The sequence below is a fragment of the Carcharhinus amblyrhynchos genome, chromosome 8 (genome assembly GCF_965287045.1).
Source record: "Carcharhinus amblyrhynchos chromosome 8, sCarAmb.v2.hapA, whole genome shotgun sequence".
Lineage (NCBI taxonomy): Eukaryota > Metazoa > Chordata > Chondrichthyes > Carcharhiniformes > Carcharhinidae > Carcharhinus > Carcharhinus amblyrhynchos.
Genome location: NC_137331.1, coordinates 122,691,886 through 122,713,880, shown reverse-complemented (window position 1 = coordinate 122,713,880; position 21,995 = coordinate 122,691,886). Strand labels below are relative to the sequence as shown.

The 21,995-nt window shown below is 48.3% G+C and overlaps 1 protein-coding gene across 1 annotated transcript in view; it reads right to left on the bottom strand.

The window, feature by feature from the left end:
• The window catches only part of LOC145346876 (cadherin-2-like), a 193,790-nt gene that overhangs the window by 19,996 nt on the left and 151,799 nt on the right, over positions 1-21,995 (bottom strand). Inside the window, exons 10-12 of the mRNA XM_080194737.1 lie at positions 17,942-18,195; positions 6,297-6,439; positions 1,830-2,063 (exon numbers count right to left, since the gene is read on the bottom strand). Of these exons, the coding sequence (XP_080050863.1) occupies positions 1,830-2,063; positions 6,297-6,439; positions 17,942-18,195 (631 nt within the window). The remainder of the gene's footprint in view (positions 1-1,829; positions 2,064-6,296; positions 6,440-17,941; positions 18,196-21,995) is intronic.

Below are 21,995 nucleotides of genomic sequence, written 5' to 3'. Positions count from 1 at the left end.
CAGCAGGACATGGATAGGATGCAGGACTGGGCGGAGAAGTGGCAGATGGACTTCAACGCGGATAAATGCGTAGTCGTCCATTTTGGCAGAACCAACGGGATGAACGAGTACACTATCAAGGGCAGGAGTCTTGGTAGTGTTGAGGAGCAGAAGGATCTTGGGGTCCGGGTCCACAGGACTCTTAAATCGGCCTCACAGGTGGAGGAGGTGGTCAAGAAGGCGTATGGTGTACTGGCCTTCATAAATCGAGGGATTGAGTTTAGGAGTCGGGAGGTAATGCTGCAACTTTATAAGACCCTTGTCAGGCCTCATTTGGAGTACTGTGCGCAGTTCTGGTCGCCTCACTATAGGAAAGACGTAGAAGCTATTGAAAGGGTACAGAGGAGATTTACAAGGATGTTGCCTGGACTGGGAGGCATGCCTTATGAAGTTAGGTTGAGGGAACTGGGTCTCTTTTCCCTGGAGAGACGTAGGTTGAGAGGCGACCTGATAGAGGTTTATAAAATGTTGAGAGGAATAGATAGGGTGGACTCTCAGAAGCTATTTCCCCGGGTTGAAATGGTCGCTACGAGAGGACACAGGTTTAAGGTGCGGGGAGGAAAGTACAGAAGTGATGTTAGGGGTAAGTTTTTCACTCAGAGGGTGGTGAGTGAATGGAATCGGCTGCCGTCAGTGGTGGTGGAGGCGAACTCGCTGGGGTCTTTTAAAAGACTTCTGGATGAGTATATGGGGTTTTGTGGGATTGGGGGTTATACATAGGTGTTGATGTGATCGGCGCAACTCGTGGGCCGAAGGGCCTGTTTGTGCTGTAGTGTTCTATGTTCTATGTGAGTACAATGATGGAATTTCCCCGATTGTCTCTTCTGACCTTCTTAAACAAAAGGAACAACGTTAGCTACTTTCCAATTCCCTGGTACCTTGCTCATGGCTAAAGAGGATACAAAGATTTTGGCTAAGGCCTCAGCAATTTCTTCCCTCGCTTCTCTCAGTATTCTGGGATAGACCTAGATTGAATCGGGACAGGACCTACTCAGTTAATGGTAAGGGCATTGGGAGCGTTTATAGAACAAACGGATCCAGAAGCACAGGTTCATAGATCCCTGAAGAGGGATTCACAGATGGACAGGGCGATGAAGACAGCATTCAGCATGCTTGGTTTCTTTGGTCAGAACATTGAATACAGAAGTCGGGACATCTTGTTGAACTTGCACAAGACATTGGGTCAGGCCACACTTAGAATACTGTGTGCAGTTCTGGTCATCCTATTACAGAAAGGATATTATTAAGCTAGAAAGAATGAAGAAAAGATTTACTAGAATGCTACCAGGACTTGATGGATTGAGTTACAAAAGAGAGGCTGGATAAACTGGGATTTTTTTTTCCTCTGGAGCGTGGGAGGCTGAGGGGTGATCTTATAGAGGCCTATAAAATAATGAGGGGCACAGATCAGCTAGATAGTCAACATCTTTTCCAAAGATAGGGGAGTCTAAAACTAGTCGGCATAGGTTTAAGGTGAGAGGGGAGAGATACAAAAGGTCCAGGGGGGCAATTTTTTTCACATAGGGTGTTGAGTGTCTGGAACAAGCTGCCAGAGGTAGTAGCAGAAGCAGGTACAATTTTGTCTTTATACAGTTACGTGGGTAAGATGGGTATTGAGAGATATGGGCCAAAGGTGGGCAATTGGGACTAGTTTGGTGGTTATAAAAAGCGATATGGACAAGTAGGGCCAAAGGTCCTGTTTCCATGCTGTAAATAGCTATGACTTGATGAGGAAAACAAATGCATTTGTTAAGCGGAAGCAAAGTCCCCGAGCGTCTGGTTCGCCTCACCGCTCAGCCGGGTTATGCTCCAGTTCTTTCTCACGTCTGCCGGGCTCTCAGGGAGTTCAAAGACAAAGGGCCCAGTGTTTGGGTCGATGTCGGTGTCTGTGGCGCTGATGTTAATGGCGTTGGGATCTGGCTTCTCGCAGATGGAGACCTCTTGTGGGAAGACCGTCGGGGCGTTGTCATTGATGTCGAGCAGAAGGATTTGAAGAGTTCCTGTTCCGCTGGCAGGGGGGATACCTGGACGGGGCAGAGAAAGCTGTTAGAATTCCCAATTCTTCACTCCCTTTTTGCAAATGTTACACTTGCGATATTGGCCCATTTCACCAGAGGAATACCAAGCTTCCATTCTATTTTACTCATTCGTGGGATGTGGGCGTCACCAGCTGGCCAGCATTTGTTGCCCATCCCTAGTTGCCCTTGGATTGATACAACTGAATGGTTCACTAGACCATTTCAGAGGGCAGTTCGAGAGTCAACCACATTGTTGTGGCTCTGGAGCAACAGGCTCCAGACCAGACAAGAACAGCAGATTTAAAGTTAAAAAGTTTATTTATTTATTAGTCAGAAGTAGGCTAACATTAACACTGCATCGAAGTTACTGTGAAAATCCCCAAGTCACCCCACTCTGGCACCTGTTCGGGTGCACCGAGGGAGAATTTAGCCAATGCGCCTAACCAGCACGTCTTTCAGACTGTGGGAACAAACCCACGCAGACACGGAGAGAACGTGCAAACTCCGCACAGACAGTAACCCAAGCCAGGAATCGAACCTGGGTCCCTGGCGCTGTGAGACAGCAGTGCTAACCACCGTGCCACCCCTAAAGGATATTAGTGAACCAGAAGAGTCTTTACGACAATCATTTCGTGGTCAATAGCAGATTCTTAATTCCAATATTTATTTATTGAATTCAAATTCCATCATCTACCATGATGGGATTCGAACCCTGGTTCCCAGAACATTAAAGGTGACTTAATAGAGGCATATAAAGATGATCAGAGGGTGAGATAGGGTGGACAGTGACAGCCCTTTTCCTCAGATGGAGATGGCTAGCACGAGGGGACATAGCTTTAAACTGAGGGGTGATAGATATAGGACAGATGTCAGAAGTAGGTTCTTTACTCAGAGGGTAGTAAGGGTGTGGAATGCCCTGCCTGCAGCAGTTGTGGACTCGCCAACGTTAAGGGCATTTAAATGGTTGTTGGATAAACATATGGATGATATTGGAATAGTGTAGATTAGATGGGCTTTAGATTGGTTTCATAGGTCGGTGCAACATCGAGGGCTGAAGGGCCTGTACTGTGCTGTAACATTCTATTAGCTGGATTTCTGGATTAATAATCCAGCGACAATACCACTCAGCTATCGCCTTGAAATTTAGACAAAATGGTCCTTCCCGTAAGCTCTTCAAACACACACACACCAAGCAGCATTTTCTTGTCTGTGACAACACGATTAAATAACTCGGCAAGTGTTAAAGCAAATCGCTAAACGCAAACCACAAAAGCAGCACTCACACCAGATGGTCGGGTATCTGAGGAATAATGCTCCACAGACAACTTAACCATCCGTCTTTGTCCTGAGGAGTGTTAATGTTGCTCACACTCTACGTGATTACACCCCCATCAAAATGAATCGCGGGCATGAAATCACCACATCATTTCCAATGTTTTGTCCTTGAATACATCTTTCAAATGAGATTGGTGCTTTGCACAATGATAAGAAACCCACAGCATCATCACACAGCCTAAGTTCCCATTCCCACTCACACTGTCTCCAATCGCAGCGGTACCAATCTGAAAAGAAACGTACAGCATCGTTAAACCTTTCAGTAAGTGCTTCACCCAGTCAACCTCGCCCTTTTGGGTTAGTTTTTTTCCCCTCAAAAAGAAATCAGATAAAAACACGAAGGTTGTGGAGAGGTTTAAGTCTCACTCAGAAGAAGTCGAGTGCGTCACCAATCCAAAATCTTAAAAATGTTCCTAAATAAGACTCACTTTCACTTAACAGCATTGTGGTGAGCAGCCGTCTTGAACTGCTTAAGCGTAGGTACGGCCACTGTGCTATTAGGGAGATGGTTCTAAGGGTGGCACACAGTGGTTAGCACTGCTGCCTCACAGCGCCAGGGACACGGGTTCAATTCCAGCCTTGGGTCACTGTCTGTGTGGCGTTTGCCCATTCTCCCCGTGTCTGCATGGGTTTCCTCTGGGTGCTCCGGTTTCCTCCCACAGTCTAAAACTGTGTGGGTTGGGTTGATTGGCCATGTTAAATTGCCCCTAGTTTCGGGGGGGGGGGGGGGGGGGGGGGGATTAGTGGGGTACATATATGGGGTTACGGGGAAAGGGTAGGATTGTTGTCGGTACAATGCGCCGAATGGCCTCCTGCTGTTCTGGAGGGATTGTATTATTTTGACTGACCCACAGTGAAGGAACAGTAATTTATTTCCAAGTCAGGATGGTGAGTGACTTGCAGGGGAACCTCCAGGTGGTGGCCTTATCCTTCTTGAAGGTAGAGGTCATGGGTTTGGAAGGTGCTGTTGAAGGAGCCTTGGCGAGTTGCTGCTCTGCATCTTGTAGATTGTACACACAGCTGAATAAGGAAGGCGTTGTATGGCGGACTGGAGAAGGTAGCCAGTCATCATTCAGAGGGATGCGGACAAGACTCAGACCAGGAATGGACTCATGAGGAAAGGCGGGAGAGGTGAGGTTTGTATCCACTGGAGTTCAGAAGAGTAAGAGGTGATTGATCAAAACCTTTAAGATGCTGGGTCCACTGTTATTTGTCATTTATATTAATGATTTGGATGAAAATTTAGGAGGCATGGTTAGCAAGTTTACAGATGACACCAAGATTGGTGGCAAAACGGACAGTGAAGAAGGATATCTAAAGATCTTGATCAATTGGGCCAGTGGGCTGATGAATGGCAGGTGGAGTTTAATTTAGATAAATGTGAGGTGATGTACTTTGGTAGATTGAATTGTGGCAGGACTTACTCAGTTAATGGTTAGGCACTGGGGAGAGTTACAGAACAAAGAGATCTAGGGGCACATGTTCGTAGCTCCTTGAAAGTGGTGTCACAGGTGGGCAGAGTGGTGAAGAAGGCATTCGGCATGCTTGGTCAAAACACTGAATACAGGAGGAGTTGGGATGTCTTGTTGTACAAGACATTGTTAAGGCCGTACTTGGAATACTGTGCACAGTTCCGGTCACCCTATTATAGAAAGGATATTATTAAACTAGAAAGAGTGCAGAAAAGATTTACTAGGATGTTACCAGGATGTGACGGAATGAGTCATAAAGGAGAGGCTGGATGGACTGGGACTTTTTCCTCTGGAGTGTAGGAGGCTGAGGGATGATCTTATAGAGGTCTATAAAATAATGAGGGGCATAGATCAGCTCGATAGTCAATACCTTTTCCCAAAAGTAGGGGAGTAAAAACTAGAGGGCATAGCTTCAAGGTGAGAGGGGAGAGATAGAAAAGGGTCCAGTGCAGCATTTTTTTTTGATAGGGGGTGGCGAGTGCCTGGAACAAGCTGCCAGAGGTAGTATTAGAAGCAGGTACAATTTTGTCCTTTAAAAAGCATTTAGACAGTTACGTGGGTATAGGCGGGTACGGGTCATACGCAGGCAATTGGAACTTAGTGGTAAAAACTGGGAGGCATGGACAAGTTGGGCCAAAGGGCCTGTTTCCATGCTGTAAACCTCTATGACTCTAATTCTCAGGGTATTGACAGGGTGAAAATCGGAGAATCTTGAATTTGGAGTCACTGTTTAAAAATAAGGAGTCATCCATTTCAGACGGAGATTAGGAGAAATGTTTTCTCTCTGAGGATGGCGAGATTCTCAATTTCTCTTCCTCAAAAAGGCAGAGGAAGCAGAGTCTTTGAATTTTTTTTTTAAGGCAAAGCTAGATGGGTCCTTGGTTAATAAGGGATTGAAAGGTTATCGAGGGTTGAGGTTACACTCAGATCAGCCAAGGTCCTATTGAATGGCGGAGCAGGCGCGAGGTGCCGAGTGGCCTACTCTTGCCTCTGTCCTCAATAGCCAGTCAACAATAAAGGTTCATCTGGGCAACTGGCCATTAATCCCTAGCTCCACTGGGAACGGTGGGGCGAGAGGAGTAAGTCCAGGGATATAGAAAAAAAAATCTACACCCGCAACAGTTAGAGTGATGGTGACCAGCTGAACTTCACACAAGCCAAGAAACGGAAGAGGCAACGAGAAACAAAAAGGAGGATTTTAATGATACCTCAAAAATGCAAGATTGCTCACCACAGTTTACAAATACTGCACGCTCAAGTGAAACGCTTTGAGAGAATTGGAACAACATCTGCACTGTTTTACCAGCACAGCTTTGCGAGTTGCCCTCAGAGCTGCCAAGTGCTGAGGTTAGCATTCGTTCACAAAAAGAGAGATTTGCACACGGGCTTGTTTTCCCAAACCCAACAACCAATTAAACGGTGCTGCACATACCGCTGTCAGACGCCAGGAATGTTGCATTGTACAGGTTATTCCTTACGTAGGGGGACTCCCGGTCCAACTTTGCAATTGTGCTAATCTGGCCGTGTAACGGATCAATCTTCAGCCAGTTTGCAGGGTCCGAGAGTTTCGAATATCTAAAATCGGAGGGAAAGAAACAAGTTTAGACTGTCCAGTCATCCAGCGCAGGAGACCCTTCTGCCCACGATGCCCGTACTAGCTCTTTCGAAAGAAGAGTGACCCAACTAATCCCACTGCCTTACTCTTTCCAACCACCCCCGCAACAGCCCTGTAAAACTCCGTGAGGAGAGCAATACATCAGCACAAACTGAGCTTTCGAATGAACTTTACACCAAGATGTCAGTTAGGCACCAGTCCAGAGTGCAGTTTTCTCTCTCCTTGTCTGCAGATTTTAGTGAAGCCAGATTTCCTGCACACAAAAAGGCATTACATAAAACAAAACGCTTAAAAATAATCATTATGGGAACGCAGTGTTGTGGTCTGGGGCTGGGGAGGGTTCCCACGAACACATTGACTGAAAATGTCTGCTGTTCTGGGTTCGACTTACCCAACTCTGATCCAAGGTTCAGGCTGTCAGAATCCCTACACAGTGCAGGAGGAGGACTATTACTTACGTGGTGAAAAACTGTAGCTTGCTACGGTGCAGAGGGACCTCGGGGTCCTTGTGCATGAGTCGCAAAAACCCAGCCTGCAGGTGCAGCAGGTGGTCAGGAAGGCGAATGGGATGCTGGCCTTCATAGCGAGGGGGATTGAATATAAAAGTAGGGAGGTCTTGCTGCAGCTGTATAGGGCATTGGTGAGGCCGCAGCTGGAGTACTGTGTGCAGTTTTGGGCGCCGCACCTGCGCAAGGATATTTTGGCCCTGGAGGGAGTGCAGAGGAGGTTTACTAGGCTGATACCGGAGTTGAGGGGATTGAGCTATGAGGAGAGGCTGAATAAACTAGGCTTGTACTCGTTAGAGTTTAGAAGAATGAGGGGAGATCTCATTGAGACGTATAAGATGATGAATGGGATGGATAGGATAGAGGTGGAGAGACTCTTCCCGCTCAGAAAGGTCAGTAGGACTAGGGGGCACAGCCTCAAGATAAAGGGGGGGGCGGTTTAGAATGGAGTTGAGGAGGAACTTCTTCACTCAAAGGGTGGTGAATCTCTGGAATTCTCCGCCCGTTGAAGTGATGGAGGCTGCCTCGCTAAATATTTTTAAGATGCAGGTTGATAGGCAAAGGGATTAAGGGTTATGGGGAGAGGGCGGGAATGTGGAACTGAGATCAGCCATGATCTTATTGAATGGCAGGGCAGGCTCGAGGGGCTAGATGGCCTACTCCTGCTCCTATTTCTTGTGTTCTCATATGTTTTTAGAAGGAGGCCATTCAGCCCATCGAGTTTGCACCAACCACAATCCCACCCAGACCCTGTCCCCACAACCCCAAGTATTTACGCTGATAACGGGGCAACTTAGCAAGGCTAATCAACCTCATCCGCACATCCTTTGGTTCGAATCTCTGTGACTTGATGTCAAATCTTTATTTAATGATGGCCCAGTGAAGGGTCTCGGAGCGTTTTGTGACGCGATAAAAACGGTGTGTAGAAAAGGATTTTTTTTTTTTAAAACAAAGAGCACCTTGAAGGTGTACGGTAGCACAGCAGTTAGCACTGCTCAGCACCAGGGACCCGGCTTGGGTCGCTGTCTGTGCAGAGTCAGCACATTCTCCCCGTGTCTGCGTGGGTTTCCCCCGAGTGCTCCGGTTCCCGTCACAGTCCACGGGTGTGCGGGTTTGGTTGGTTGGCTGGCCAGTGCTAAATTGCCCCTTAGGGTTGAGGGATTAGCAGGGTACACATGTGGGGTTACAGGAATAGGGCCTGGGTGGGATTGCGGTCAGTGCAGACTCGATGGGCTGAATGGCCTCCTTCTGTACTGTAGGGGGTTCTACGTTCTAAGACATTTCTATAGAATCCTTACAGTGCCATTCAGCTCATCGAGTCCACCCCAACTCTCTGAAGGAGCACCCTGCTACACACCTCCCCCCCACCCTCCCAATGCTATTAGCGTAAGCCCCTAACTTGCACATCTTTGGACACTAAGGGGCAATTTAGCATGGCCAGTTCACCTAACCTTTGGAGTGTGGGAGGAAACCAGAGCACCCAGAGGAAATCCACCACGCAGACACGGGGAGAATGTGCTACCCATTTCAGGTCAATCCTTAGCAATTCAGCTAACTGCGGAAACTGGGAATGTGAAATATTAATGGAACGTGCTGGAATCACTGGGCTCCAGGCTAGCAGTGTCTCCGCAAAGAGAAACCGGGAGAGTGTGTAACCGTTCCGGGTTGACAAACTCAGACAAATGCTCATCAACTGAAACACTGACCCTGCTTGAAGGTTACGAGGTGACCTCATTGAGGCATACAAGATGATCAGAGGATTGGATAGGGTGGACAGTGAGAGCCTTTTTCCTCGGATGGTGATGGCTAACACGAGGGGACATAGCTTTAAATTAAGGGGTGGTAATTATAGGACGGATGTCAGAGGTAGGTTCTTTACTCAGAGGGTAGTAAGGGTGTGGAATGCCCTGCCTGCAGCAGTTGTGGACTCGCCAACTTTAAGGGCGTTCAAACGGTCAGTGGATAGACATATGGATAACATTGGAATAGTTTAGGTTAGAGGGTCATTAGATTGGTTCCACTGGTCGGCACAACATCGAGGGCCGAAGGGCCTGTACTGCGCTGTAATGTTCAATGTTCTATGCTCCTCTCTCCACAGGTCCTGCCTGGCCAGCTGAGTATAACAAACACTCTCTGCTTTAAGACAAACACAACCGTTGCCAGGGATTGGTGGGCTAGACATACCAGGGTTTAAATAAGAAACCACAATAAGATAATCACAGCGTTTTCCTTCTGTTAACTAGAAACAGCTTTCCAAACAGAGCTGGGAGAAGTTACTTTCGGAGGGCAGGCCTTATGATGACATTCACTGGCCGACTGTGAATCCTGATTAAGCTAAAAGGATTTTAAAATTCTCACCCTCTGTAATCAATCTCTTCCAGGCCTACAATTCTCAATCACCTCTGCACTCCTCTGATTGGTCCTCTGATTTTAGTTACTCCACCTACAGCAACCAAGGCCCCAAACCTCCGGAATTCCCTTCCCGAACATTCCCATCCCTCTTTAGTTCTTCAATGTGCTCCCATAGCCCCCCTCTCTCTCTCTCTTCACTTGTTCTAATATCTCTTCACCTGGCCTGGTGCCTGATAGAAATAGAAACTGGGAGGAGTAGGCCATTCGGCCCCTCGAGCGCGTTCCGCCATTCATTTTGATAAGAACAAAGAAAATGACAGCACAGTTCTCCAACCCTGCACCGACTGAAGCAAAACCCCCTACCCTTCCAGGGAGGACCATATCCCTCTACTCCCATCCTACTCACGGTATTGTCAAGACGCCTCTTAAAAAGTCACTGATTTTGATCATGGCTCATCATCAAATTCAATATCCTGATTCCCCCCCTTCCTCCCATATCCCTTGATCCCTGTAGCTCCGACAGCTACGTCTAATTTCTTCTCGAAATCACACAACACATTGTCCTCAGCTACTTTCTGTGGGAGTGAATTCTACACATTCACCACCCTCTGGGTGAAGAAATTTCTCATCCCTTACCCTCAAACTACGACCCCCCTTGTTCTGGACTGCCCCACCATCGGGAACATTCTTTCTGAATCTACCCTGTCTAACCCAGTTAGAATTTTATAAGTTTCTGATAACACCCCCATGACGTGCCTTTGATTACAGTATAAGTTGTGATTATAAATTGTAGCTTTTTTTAAAAAACAAAGGATGTTTGTGCTAATGCGCGAGGCCAGTGTTTATACAGTCCAAACTCCAGCTTCCCTCAAGATTAGAGTTTATTTATTGGCGTCACAAGTAGGCTTACATAAACACTGCAACGAAGTTACTGTGAAAATCCCCTAGTCGCCACACTCCAGTGCCTATTCGGGTACACTGAGGGAGAATTTACCACAGCCACTGCGCCTACTCAACACGGCTTTTGGACTGTGGGAGGAAATTGGAGCACCCGGAGGAAACCCCAGGGGAGTAGGGCCTGGGTGGGATTATTGTCAGTAAAGACTTGATGGGCTGAATGGCCTCCTTCTGCACTGTAGGGATGCTACGATGCCAAGTGCTGACCAAATATTTTTTAGGTTTCCGGCCTCCACCGCCTTCCCAGGCAGTGCACTCCAGATTCCCAGCACCCTCTGAGTGGAACGATGTTTTCTCAAATCCTCTCTCAATCTCCCGTCCCTCACCCTAAAACTATGCCCCCTTGTGACTGCCCTTTTCGATTCCCTTCTCCATCGTAAGCTTAACCAGCATTCCCTTACCTACATCAATATTATTCACCTCAAAAGCACATAGCAAGTTCCATATTCTCGCCACTTTCTGGGTAAAGATGTTTCCTACTGGAACCATCAGCGAACAACTGATATTTATGGCCCCTTGTTTTGGATTCCCTCACAAGGGACGGCACGATGACACAGCGCCAGGGGGACCCGGGTTCGATTCTGGTCTCACTGGGTCACTGTCTATGTGGTGTCTGCATGGGTTTCCTCCAGGTGCTCGGGTTCCCTCTCTCAATCCAAAGATGTGTAGGTTAGAACATAGAACACTACAGCACAAACAGGCCCTTCGGCCCACAAGTTGCGCAGATCATATCCCTACCTACCAGGCCTATCTGTAACCCTCAATCCCATTAATTGGGAGGAATGGTAAATGTTATGGTAAATGTGCGGGGCTATAGGAATAGGTGGAGGGGAGGACCTGGGTGGGATGCTCTTTTGGAGAATTGGTGCAAACTAGATGGCCTGAATAGCTTCTTTCTGCACAGTAGGAATTTTATGGAAAAATCTTCTCTACATCTGCCCAAACAAACCCTTCACCAATTGAAAAAACATCAGCTGGCTCACCCCACCAACCTTCCCCTTCCCACAGAACAGATAGAGGGTGGGATTTTCTGACTGCCTTCTCCCCAAGCCCGCAAAATCCCACCCAGGGTCGGCGAACGTTTGCACGGTGTGTCCTGTCTGCCACGGGAATCGTAAAGTTTATTTATTAGTCACAAGTAAGGCTTACGTTAACACTGCAATGAAGTTACTGTGAAACTCCCCTAGTCGCCACATTCCGGCGCCTGTTCCGGTCAATGCACCCTAACCAGCATGTCTTTCAGAATGTGGGAGGAAACCCACGCAGACACCGGGAGAATGTGCAAACTCCACATAAGAAATAGGAGCAGGAGTAGGCCATCTAGCCTCTCGAGCCTACCCCGCCATTCAATAAGATCATGGCTGATCTGTCGTGGCTCAGTTCCACTTTCCCGCCCTCTCCCCATCACCCTTAATCCCCTCGCTTATCAAAAACCCATCAACCCGTGTCTTAAAAATATTTAGCGAGGCAGCCTCCACCACTTCAACGGGCAGAGAATTCCAGAGATTCACCACCCTTTCAGTGAAGAAGTTCCTCCTCAACTCCGTTCTAAACCGCACCCCCCCCCCTTTATCTTGAGGCTGTGCCCCCTAGTCCTACTGTCCTTTCTGAGCGGGAAGAGCCTCTCCACCTCTATCCTATCCATCCCATTCATCATCTTATACGTCTCAATGAGATCTCCCCTCATTCTTCTCAACTCTAACAAGTACAAGCCTAGTTTATTCAGCCTCTCCTCATAGCTCAATCCCCTCAACTCCGGAATCAGCCTAGTAAACCTCCTCTGCACTCCCTCCAAGGCCAAAATATCCTTGCGTAAGTACGGCGCCCAAAACTGCACACAGTACTCCAGCTGCGGCCTCACCAATGCCCTATACAGCTGCAGCAAGACCTCCCTACTTTTATATTCAATCCCCCTTGCTATGAAGGCCAGCATCCCATTCGCCTTCCTGACCACCTGCTGCACCTGCAAGCTGGGTTTTTGCGACTCATGCACAAGGACCCCGAGGTCCCTCTGCACCGTCGCCTGCTGCAGTTTTTCGCCACGTAAGCAATAGTCCTTCCTACCAAAGTGGACCACCTCGCACTTGCCAACATTAAATTCCATTTGCCAGTTCCTGGCCCATTCGCCCAGCCTATCTAGATCCTTCTGCAGACTCTCCACACCCTCCGCACAATTTGCCGTTCCACCAATCTTGGTGTCATCAGCAAATTTTGACACCATACACTGGGTTCCCTCCTCCAGATCATCTATATAAATGGTAAATAGCTGAGGCCCCAGCACCGGCCCCTGGGGCACTCCACTAGTCATCAACCACCAATCCAAATAGCACCCATTGACCCCCACTCTCTGCCTCCTATTTGACAGCCAACCCTCTATCCACGCTAACACCCTACCCCCAACTCCATGTCCCCTGACCTTCTGCAATAACCTCTTGTGAGGCATCTTGTCAAACGCCTTCTGAAAATCAAGAAAGACCACATCCACCGGCTCTCCTCTATCCACCGCCCTAGACACATCCTCATAGAACTCCAGTAAATTTGTCAGACACGACTTCCCTTTAACGAAACTGTGCTGCGTCTGCTCTACCAAACAATTCTCCTCAAGATGCCTCGCTATTTTCTCCTTGATCACGGATTCTAACATTTTCCCTACAACAGACGTTAAACTAACCGGCCTATAATTCCCTGCCTTTTGCCTGCCACCCTTCTTAAACAACGGCGTAACATTAGCCGTTTTCCATTCTTCCGGCACTTCCCCGGAATCCAGCGACGTTTGGAAAATAATCACCAAGGCATCCACTATCACCTCCGCCATTTCCTTCAGAACCCTCGAATGCATTCCATCCGGTCCTGGGGACTTGTCCACAATCAGCCCCTCCAGTCTGTCGAGCACCGCCTCTCTAGTAACAATAATGTCATTCAGGCCCTCCACTCCTACCATCTTTCCATCGCTAACACCCGGCAAATTATTCACGTCCTCCTCCGTGAAGACTGAAACAAAAAAGTTATTCAGGGCCTCAGCCATTTCCCCATCCCCTACCACTAAGTCCCCCCTCTCATCCTCTAAGGGTCCAACGTTCACCCTAGCCAGCCTCTTCCTTTTTATGTATGTATAAAAACTCTTGCTATCCTTTTTTATATTAAGCGCTAGGCCATCTTCATAGTTTGTCCTACCCTTCTTTATCAACTTCTTCGTCATTCTTTGTTGACATTTAAACCTCTCCCAATCCTCTTCTCGCCAACTACTCTTAGCTACTCTAAACGCATCCACTTTTAATTTAACACTTTCCTTCACCTCCTTCGTTATCCACAGCTGATTACCTCTCCTCCACCGATCCTTCTTAACCATCGGAATAAATTTCTGCTGAGCACCAAGAAAGATCTCCTTAAAGATCCTCCACTGTTTCTCAGCAGACCTACCTTCCAACACACTCCCCCAATCAACATTTGCCAATTCCTCTCTCATCCTACCGTACTCCCCTCTGTTCAAACAAAGGACACATGTCCGGGAACCCACTTTCTCCTCCTCCATCTGCACCAGAAACTCCACCATACAATGATCACTCTCCCCAAGAGGATCCTTCACCGCAAGGTCCCTAATTCTACCCGCCTCATTACATAACACCAGATCCAAGATAGCTCGCTCCCTCGTCGGCTCCAACACACACTGTTCAAGGAAACTATCCCGGCAGCATTCCAAGAACTCCTCCTCGAGCCCACCGCGTCCAACGTGGGTCGACCAATCAATATGCAGATTGAAATCCCCCATAATTACCGCCGTCCCATTCCTGCATGCCGCATTTATTCGCGCGTTAACAGCCCGCCCCACCTCCAGATCATTATTCGGGGGCCTATAGACGACACCCACCAGCGTCTTCCTCCCTTTGCTGTTCCTAATCTCCACCCACAACGATTCCACGTTCTGCTCTTTGGTTCCTATATCATCCCTTACTACCACCTTGATGCTATCCTTAATCAGCAGAGCTACGCCACCCCCCACTTTTTCCTCCTTCCTAAACAGCAACCCAAGCCAGGAATTGAACCTGGGTCCCTGGCGCTGTGAGGCAGCAGTGCTAACCACTGTGCCATCCTCCAACGTGCTACTGTACCGTCCCGTAGCAGGCGGGATGGGGTAATTCTGACCCAAGAGTCTGTGTGGTCTTCCTCCAGGAGTTGTATTGTTCAACCCATAAACAACACATTGCAAAACAAAGGCTCCTTGTGCTGAACATGGGAACAGCCTCTGGAGATGGAGGCTGCTTACAAACAGATCATTCCAACTGTTCCTCAAATTGAGTTTAGGTTGAATATGGTTTGGCAGTAGCTGCAGCTACTGCCACGCCTATAGACGCTGCCTCCCAGCATCTCAAGGACCTTTCCTCCCCAGTGCATTCAGCGCAATGAAACATCGGCTCCATTACGTTGAATAAATATTCATGAAACCTTTTAACTGCTTTAGGCTAAAATTTATACTGTGCCATCAGAATTTAATTGCAGAGGAAATGGTCCAGTGTGACATTTCAAAACTCAGAAACCATTTCCTCTGAATATCAGATACTGACTGGAACTCGTCCTCAAATATAAAAGGATATAACAATGCGGAACCCATTATTCTGCAGCGTATTAAACATTAAGGGATACACCAGGTATACCAAATGAAAGTTAATTAGAAAGCAGTGATAGGAACTCATTAATAAAGCTTAACCATGAGTGAAATGTGCAGGGCTATAGGAATAAAGGGTGTAAGGTTTTGAGCCTCCACTACCTTCCCAGGCAGTGCATTCCAGATTCCACCAGCCTCTGAGGACATCTCGTTAAAAACAAAACGGTGAGAAAACAGAGGGAGGACCATAAAGATTCTGCCATTACAATCCACGTTTCTCTGATAAATACGCTGATGAGACAAATTTCCTTCAATTTAGTCCATTAGGCCCCTCAAATGATGAAATTACCATCTACAAGGCAAGAGTGTGATGGAATACTCTCTACTTGGGTGAACAGTGGGAAGCTTTTACCCAGGTCAGAGGTGACGATCACGAGGGGTCAGAGGCTCAAGGTGGGGGGGTGGTTTAACTCAGATATCAGAGAATTTTTTTTTTTTACACAGAGGGCGGTGGGGGTCTGGAATGCGCTGCCAAATAGGGGAGGAGGAGCTGGACACACTGGGGTCCTTTAAGACTTACCTGGATAGTCACATGAGCAGACTGGGAATGGAGGGATACAAACAAATGGGCTAGTTGGACCAATGAGCGGCACAGGCTTGGAGGGCTGAAGGGCCTGTTTCCTGTACTGTACTGCTGTTCTTTGCCTGGATGGGTGCAGCTCCAACAACACTGCTCAAGACCATCCAGGACAAAGTAGCCCACTTGATTGGTACCAATTCCCCACCTTAAATATTTCTTCCCTCTACCAACGACCCTCAGTATCAGCCGTGTGTACCATCTACAGGAGGCAGTGCAGCAACTCGCCAAGGCTCCTTAGGCAGCACCTTCCAAACTCACGACTGCCACCAACTAGAATGAGCAAGAGCAGCAGACACATGGGGGACACCACCACCTGAAGGTTCCCCTCCAAGCCACTCGCCACCCTGACTTGGGAATATATCACTGTCGCTGGGTTAAACTAGGAACCCCCTCCCTAACAGCACGGCGGCTGTACCTACACCACATGGACTGCAGCGGCTCAAGAAGGCACTCGCCATCACCTTCCCAAGGGCAATTAGGGATGGGCAATAAATGCTATCCTAGCCAGCGACGCCTACAGTCCTGAAATGAAGGGAAAGAATATCGGTTGAGGGATAAATATTGACCCGGATAGAGGAAAGAATTCCTTTGCTCTTTGTGAAATGGTGACACAAGGGCCGGAATTCTCTGGCCGTTCACGCCGGTGGGATTCTCCGGCCCCAGCACACCCCCACCCATGGGATTCCTGCTGGCACAGGGTGACGACAGGGGAAATTCCCATCGAGAGTGGCAGGACCAGAGAATTCCGCCATTAGTGGACGATGCGCCTCCTCCCGCTGGCGGGAAACACGCGGCTGGGAGGCCGGAGAATCTCAACCCGAGGACTGCTACCTCCAAACAGTTTATTACATCACCGGTGGGACCTCTGACACAGCAGCACTCCCTCAGATAAAGGCCCACCCCGAAGCATTCACTGGTCTTTTGTTGTACGCACGCCGCCTGATTGGATGAATGCACTAAGAGGTGCCGGGCTGCCTTTTGATTGGCCGACACCTGTGGATCTGACTGCGCGTCACGTCTGGGGATTGGAAGAGTTTCACGGCACGGTGGCACAGTGGTTGGCACTGCTGCCTCACAGCGCCAGGGATCCGGGTTCAATTCCCGGCTTGGGTCACTGTCTGCGCAGAACTTGCACATTCTCCCCGTGTCTGTGTGGGTTTCCTCCCACAGTCCGGAAGATGTGCCGGTTAGGGTGCATTGGCCACGCTAAATTCTCCCTCAGTGCATCCGAGCAGGGTGTGGCAACTAGGGGATTTTCACAGTAACTTCATTGCAGTGTTAACGTAAGCCTACCTTGTAACACTAATAAATAAATAAATGAGGATCTGGAAGGTGCAGTGGAAGCAGATTCAGCATAAGTATTTATCTAATTCCCTTTTGAAGGTTAAGGAAATATACTTTCAGGGATATGGGAAAAGGTGAAGGGTGTGCCTGGGAGTGTAGCGATGGAGTATAAACATCATATAGAATCTTTACAGTGCAGATCGGCCTATTCGAGTCTGCAACAACTCTCCGACAAAGCACCTTAGCCAGAACCATTCCTTCGCCCTATCCCCGTGCATTTATCATTGCTAATCAATTTAGTTACTCATCTGTGGACACTAAGGGGCAATTCAGCCTGGCCAATCACCCTTTGGGGTGTGTGGGTGTGTGGGTGTGTGGGTGTGTGGGTGTGTGGGTGTGTGGGGGGGGGGGGGGGGAGGGAGGGAGGAGAGAGAGAACCGGGGCACCTGGAGGAAACCCATGCAGACACGGGGAGAAGGTGCGAACTCCACACAGGCAGTGACCCAAGGCTGGAAATGAACCTGGGTCCCAGACGCTGTGAGGCAACAGTGCTGACCACTGAAAAGAACATGGACAAATGGTGGTTAGAAGGAATAAGCTGGAAGAGTGAAGACCGAATGGTGTCGCACTGGAACAAGTAGGTACGTTTGTCCATTTAGAAGAGGAATATGGTGGGTGCAATGCTGTAGCCAGAGGATAGAAAGGAGGGAAGCTTTTGTCTTTTAAAAAAGATTTGGACAGTTACATAGGTAAGATGGGTATAGAGAGAGATATGGGCCAAATACGGGCAATTGGAACTAGCTTGGGGGTCTAAAAAAAGGGACAGCATGGAAGGTTGGGCTGAAGGGCCTGTTTCCATGCTGTAAACCTCTATGACTCTATGAGTTACAGACCGGTGGCAGATGTGTGAGGATGTAGCGAGGCAGATAAGCATGAAGTACCGTGACATCAGGTCTTCTGGTCGGGACAGTCCCCAGCAGGAGCGACGAGGTTGGGACTGGGCTCCTTCAGAACTGGCAGAGTGTGGGCGGGGAAACCTTTTGCACGTTCGGCCGGACGGGACGGCTGAGAGCGCGCGCCAGAGAGAGAGAGAATAACGCGCCGGGGTTAGTTACTGTACCTGAGAGTCTGCTGCATGTACCGATCCGGGTCCTCCGCCGTGAAGGTGGTGAGGACTTTGCCGACAGGGAAGTCCTCGCTCTGCCTGATCAGCTTCGGATTCGGGACAAACTGGGGACTCTCGTTCACATCGATGACGGTGATGGAGACGGTGGCGGTGGACTGAGGAGGAAGCTGAATGCCTTTGGTCAGGTCCACCTGATTTACAGCGATGACAGTCAGCACAAAAGCCCTGTTGGTCTCATAGTCAATCGGCTGTGAGAGAGGGGAACGAGAAAGAGACAAGTCTTTAAAAAAAAATACACAAGTCGACACGAAAATAACGCACATCACTGCCAAACTGTTTTTAAACTTGGCTTTTTAAGTTCCGTAATTTATGACAGCAAAATGATACAAGAAACATTACTGGGACATAATTAATCTTCTGGAATGTTGACACCACAATATCAACAAATTAAGTAACGCATCAAATATTTTGTGGGGTCATCTCAAACAGCTGACCTTTATCTCTTCTGTATCAGGACTGCGAGCGTAATCCAACATGATCCCTGCGAATAATGTGTCTCGCACAGTTGTTTTAAAACAGGCGTGACTGCTACTACACAAGGGCAGCAGAAATAACAATTTAATTCCTGGTATCAAGGTGGAGGGGGCTACAGGAAATCCAACCCCACACAAAAAACAAACACAGACTGTCGTTTGCGTATCTCGTCTTCCACCAGGACCGATCATCTCAAATTCTGTGAAAATTGTCAGTAAAGTAAAAAAGCTTTCTGGTCGTCACCAACGCCCTTCAGGGAAGGAAATCTGCCATCTTCACCCGGTCTGGCTTACATGTGATTCCAGACCCCTTAGCCAATGTGGCTGATTCTTAAATGTCCTCGGAACTGGCCAAACAGGCCACTTAGGTGCTGCCCACAACAGACGGGGTTTAGAAGAGTGAGGGGTGACCTTATTCAAACATATAAGATCCTGAAGGGGCTTGATAGGGTAGGCGGTGAGATGTCACACCGCCTGGCACAGTGGTTAGCACAGCTGCTTCACAGCTCCAGGGTTCAATTCCTGGCTCGGGTCACTGTCTGCGTAGAGTTTGCACGTTCTCCTCGTGTCTGCATGGGTTTCCTCCGGGTGCTCCGATTTCCTCCCACAGTCCAAAGATGTGCGGGTTAGGTTGATTGGTTGTGCTAAAAATTGCCCCCTAGTGTCCTAAGATGCATAGGTTAGAGGGATTAGCGGGTAAATATATAGGGATATGAGGGTATGGCCTGGATGGGATTGTGGTTGGTGCAGACTCGATGGGCCAAATGGCCTCTTTCTGCATTGTAGGATTTCTATGATTCTATGTCCTTACCAGTGGAAGAATCTTGAACCAGGGGACATGGCCACAAGATAAAAGAGCCAGTTATTTAAAACCGAGGTGTGTAGAAATTTCTTCTCACAGAGGGTGGGAAATCTCTGGAATTCTCTGCCCCAAAGGATAGGGGAGGCTGGAACGTCAGAAATATTTAAAATGGAGGTGGAGAAATATTTGATAGATCGAGGAATAGAGGCCTCTGGGGAAATGGCACAAAAAAAAAAGGAGCAGAGGTAATGATAGCACAAAGGATACATGCTAAGATATGGATTGGCTGTATTGTAATCGAATGGGGTTTGAGGGGCTGAATGGCCTCTTCCCATTTAAAAAAAATGACAGAGCACAGCTAGGGGCAGAACGGCTCATTTTAGAATGGCAGGTCTTAGTGGTAGCCCCTAACACTGAACAGAAGCTCCGAGTTGGAGTCCAATGGCAGGACTTCAATAAGGTTTCACGGTCATCAGTAGATTTTAATTCCAGATACTTTTATTCTTGAATTCAAATTCCACCATATGCCGCGGTGGGATTCGAACCTGGCTCCCCAGAACATTAGCTGAGTTTCTGGATTTACAGTCCAGTGATAATGCTACTAGGCTATTGCCTTCCCCCAGTGGTCAGGATCTGGAACGCACGGTCAGAGTGGAGATGTGAATTATTAAAAACATCGTTCCAAGTTTCAGAACACTTCCGTTTCAGCTACATGACTCCCAACATACAGGATAGCTGATTTCCCCCTGGAATGCTCTCCAACGTTCTGACGCAAAGTCCTTGAGCATCATTAATCTGCTTAGAAACCATCTCCTCAAAGCTCTGGGTTCCCAGGGAAACAAGAGATCCAGCGATGTCGTGCACACAAAGCAGGGAGCATCTGGGAAGCTCATTACTGTGCAGCTTAACAGGCAAGAATCCCTCTCTGCTCAGGGACTTGGGCTGATTCACGGGAATGGTTCCGGGAGAATGTAGGATTTGACTCACGTGGGTAGAGTGGTGAACAGGCAGAGGTTCTCTCTAAAAGCAAAGACCCCCAGCAGGTTCGATAAAGAGATGTTTGAAATGGTGAGGGGCTTGGCCAGAGTAAATAAAGGAGGCTCTCCCTCTCTCAACAGCCAGAGGTGACACGGGCGAAAGCTCTCTCTTACGCAGCAAGTTCATTCATGGGACGTGGGCGTTGCTGGCCGGCCAGCATTTATCGTCCATCTCTGGTCACCCGAGGGCAGATGAGAGTCAACCACATTGGCTGTGGCTCTGGAGTCACATGTAGGCCAGACCAGGTAAGGACAGCAGATTTCCTTCCCTCAAGGACATTAGTGAATCAGATGGGTTCTTCCCGACAATCGACAATGGTTTCATGGTCATCAGTAGATATTAACTCCAGGTATTTTCTTCTTGAATTCACATGCCACCGTATGCCGTGGTGGGATTCGAACCTGGCTCCCCAGAACATTAGCTGAGTTTCTGGATTAATAGTCCAGCGATAATACTACCAGGCCATTGCCTCCCCCAGTGGAACGTGCTGTCAGAGTGCATAGTGGAGGCAGATTCAATCGCGGCTTTCAAAAACAGAAAGACTGGATAATTACTGGAAGAGAAATTCATTGCAAGGCTGTGGTGAAAAGGGCAGGGTGGTGGGACTGGATGAGTTGCTGTTTCAGACAGACAGCATGTGCACAGTGGCTGAATAGTCTCCTTCCTTCCCTGTAACCATCTAAAGAAATTCAACCAGATTCACTTTGCCAATTATTTTCTGAGAAGGACTGAGGAAACGATAAAGCTCAAAGACCTGAACCAGAACAATGCACATCGTAAAAAGGTTAAAATCCACTGAACTACCTGAGAAATACGTTCTGCCTATAAACACGGGTGGCTAATTTGATGCACAGCAGGATTCCAGAGTCAGTGAAATTAGACAGTGGCCAGTTAATCTGGCCCATTAATGTTTCCAGCCACTGCATTCAATGGATTTCACTCATTATCTGAACGTATTTTGATTTATCATTGTTATGCATATTGGGATTCAGTGAAAAGTATTGTTTCTTGCGCGTTATACAACGGGTATCATTCATTGGGAAGGAAAGGAGAGAGTGCAGACTGTAGTGTTACAGTCATAGCTAGGGTGTAGAGAAAGATCAACTTAATGTGAGGTCGGTCCATTCAAAAGTCTGACAGCAGCAGGGAAGAAGCTGTTCTTGAGTCAGTTGGTACGTGACTTCAGACTTCTGTACCTTTTTCCTGATGAAAGAAGGTGGAAGAAAGAATGCCCGGGGTTCTTGGGGTCCTTGATTATGCTGGCAGGTCACTGGCATGTCTTTCGGACTGTGGGAGGAAACCGACGCTGACACTGGGAGAAGGTGCAGACTCCGCACAGACAGTGACCCGAGCCGGGAATCGAACCTGAGAGGCAGCAGGGCCACCCCACGGTGGTGCCCTCTTTCGTAGGGTGAACCCTACCCAGTGATTGGCCAGAACACTGGCGACAGCAACACCTGAGAGGATAAAAGGGAGGGGCAGTAAAACAGTGTCATCTGGGACCTCTGAGATGATCTCCCCTGCCCCTTGGCATGGCATTCCAGGCCCAAATACAGGCCATGCTCAGGGCCACTGGCAGAACCGGTGAAGTGGTGATGGCTGAACTAGGACTGCCAATGGCCGCTTCCGGACAGAGGAGAGTCCATCAGGAAGCGGAGCTGTATTTCCCTTCAAG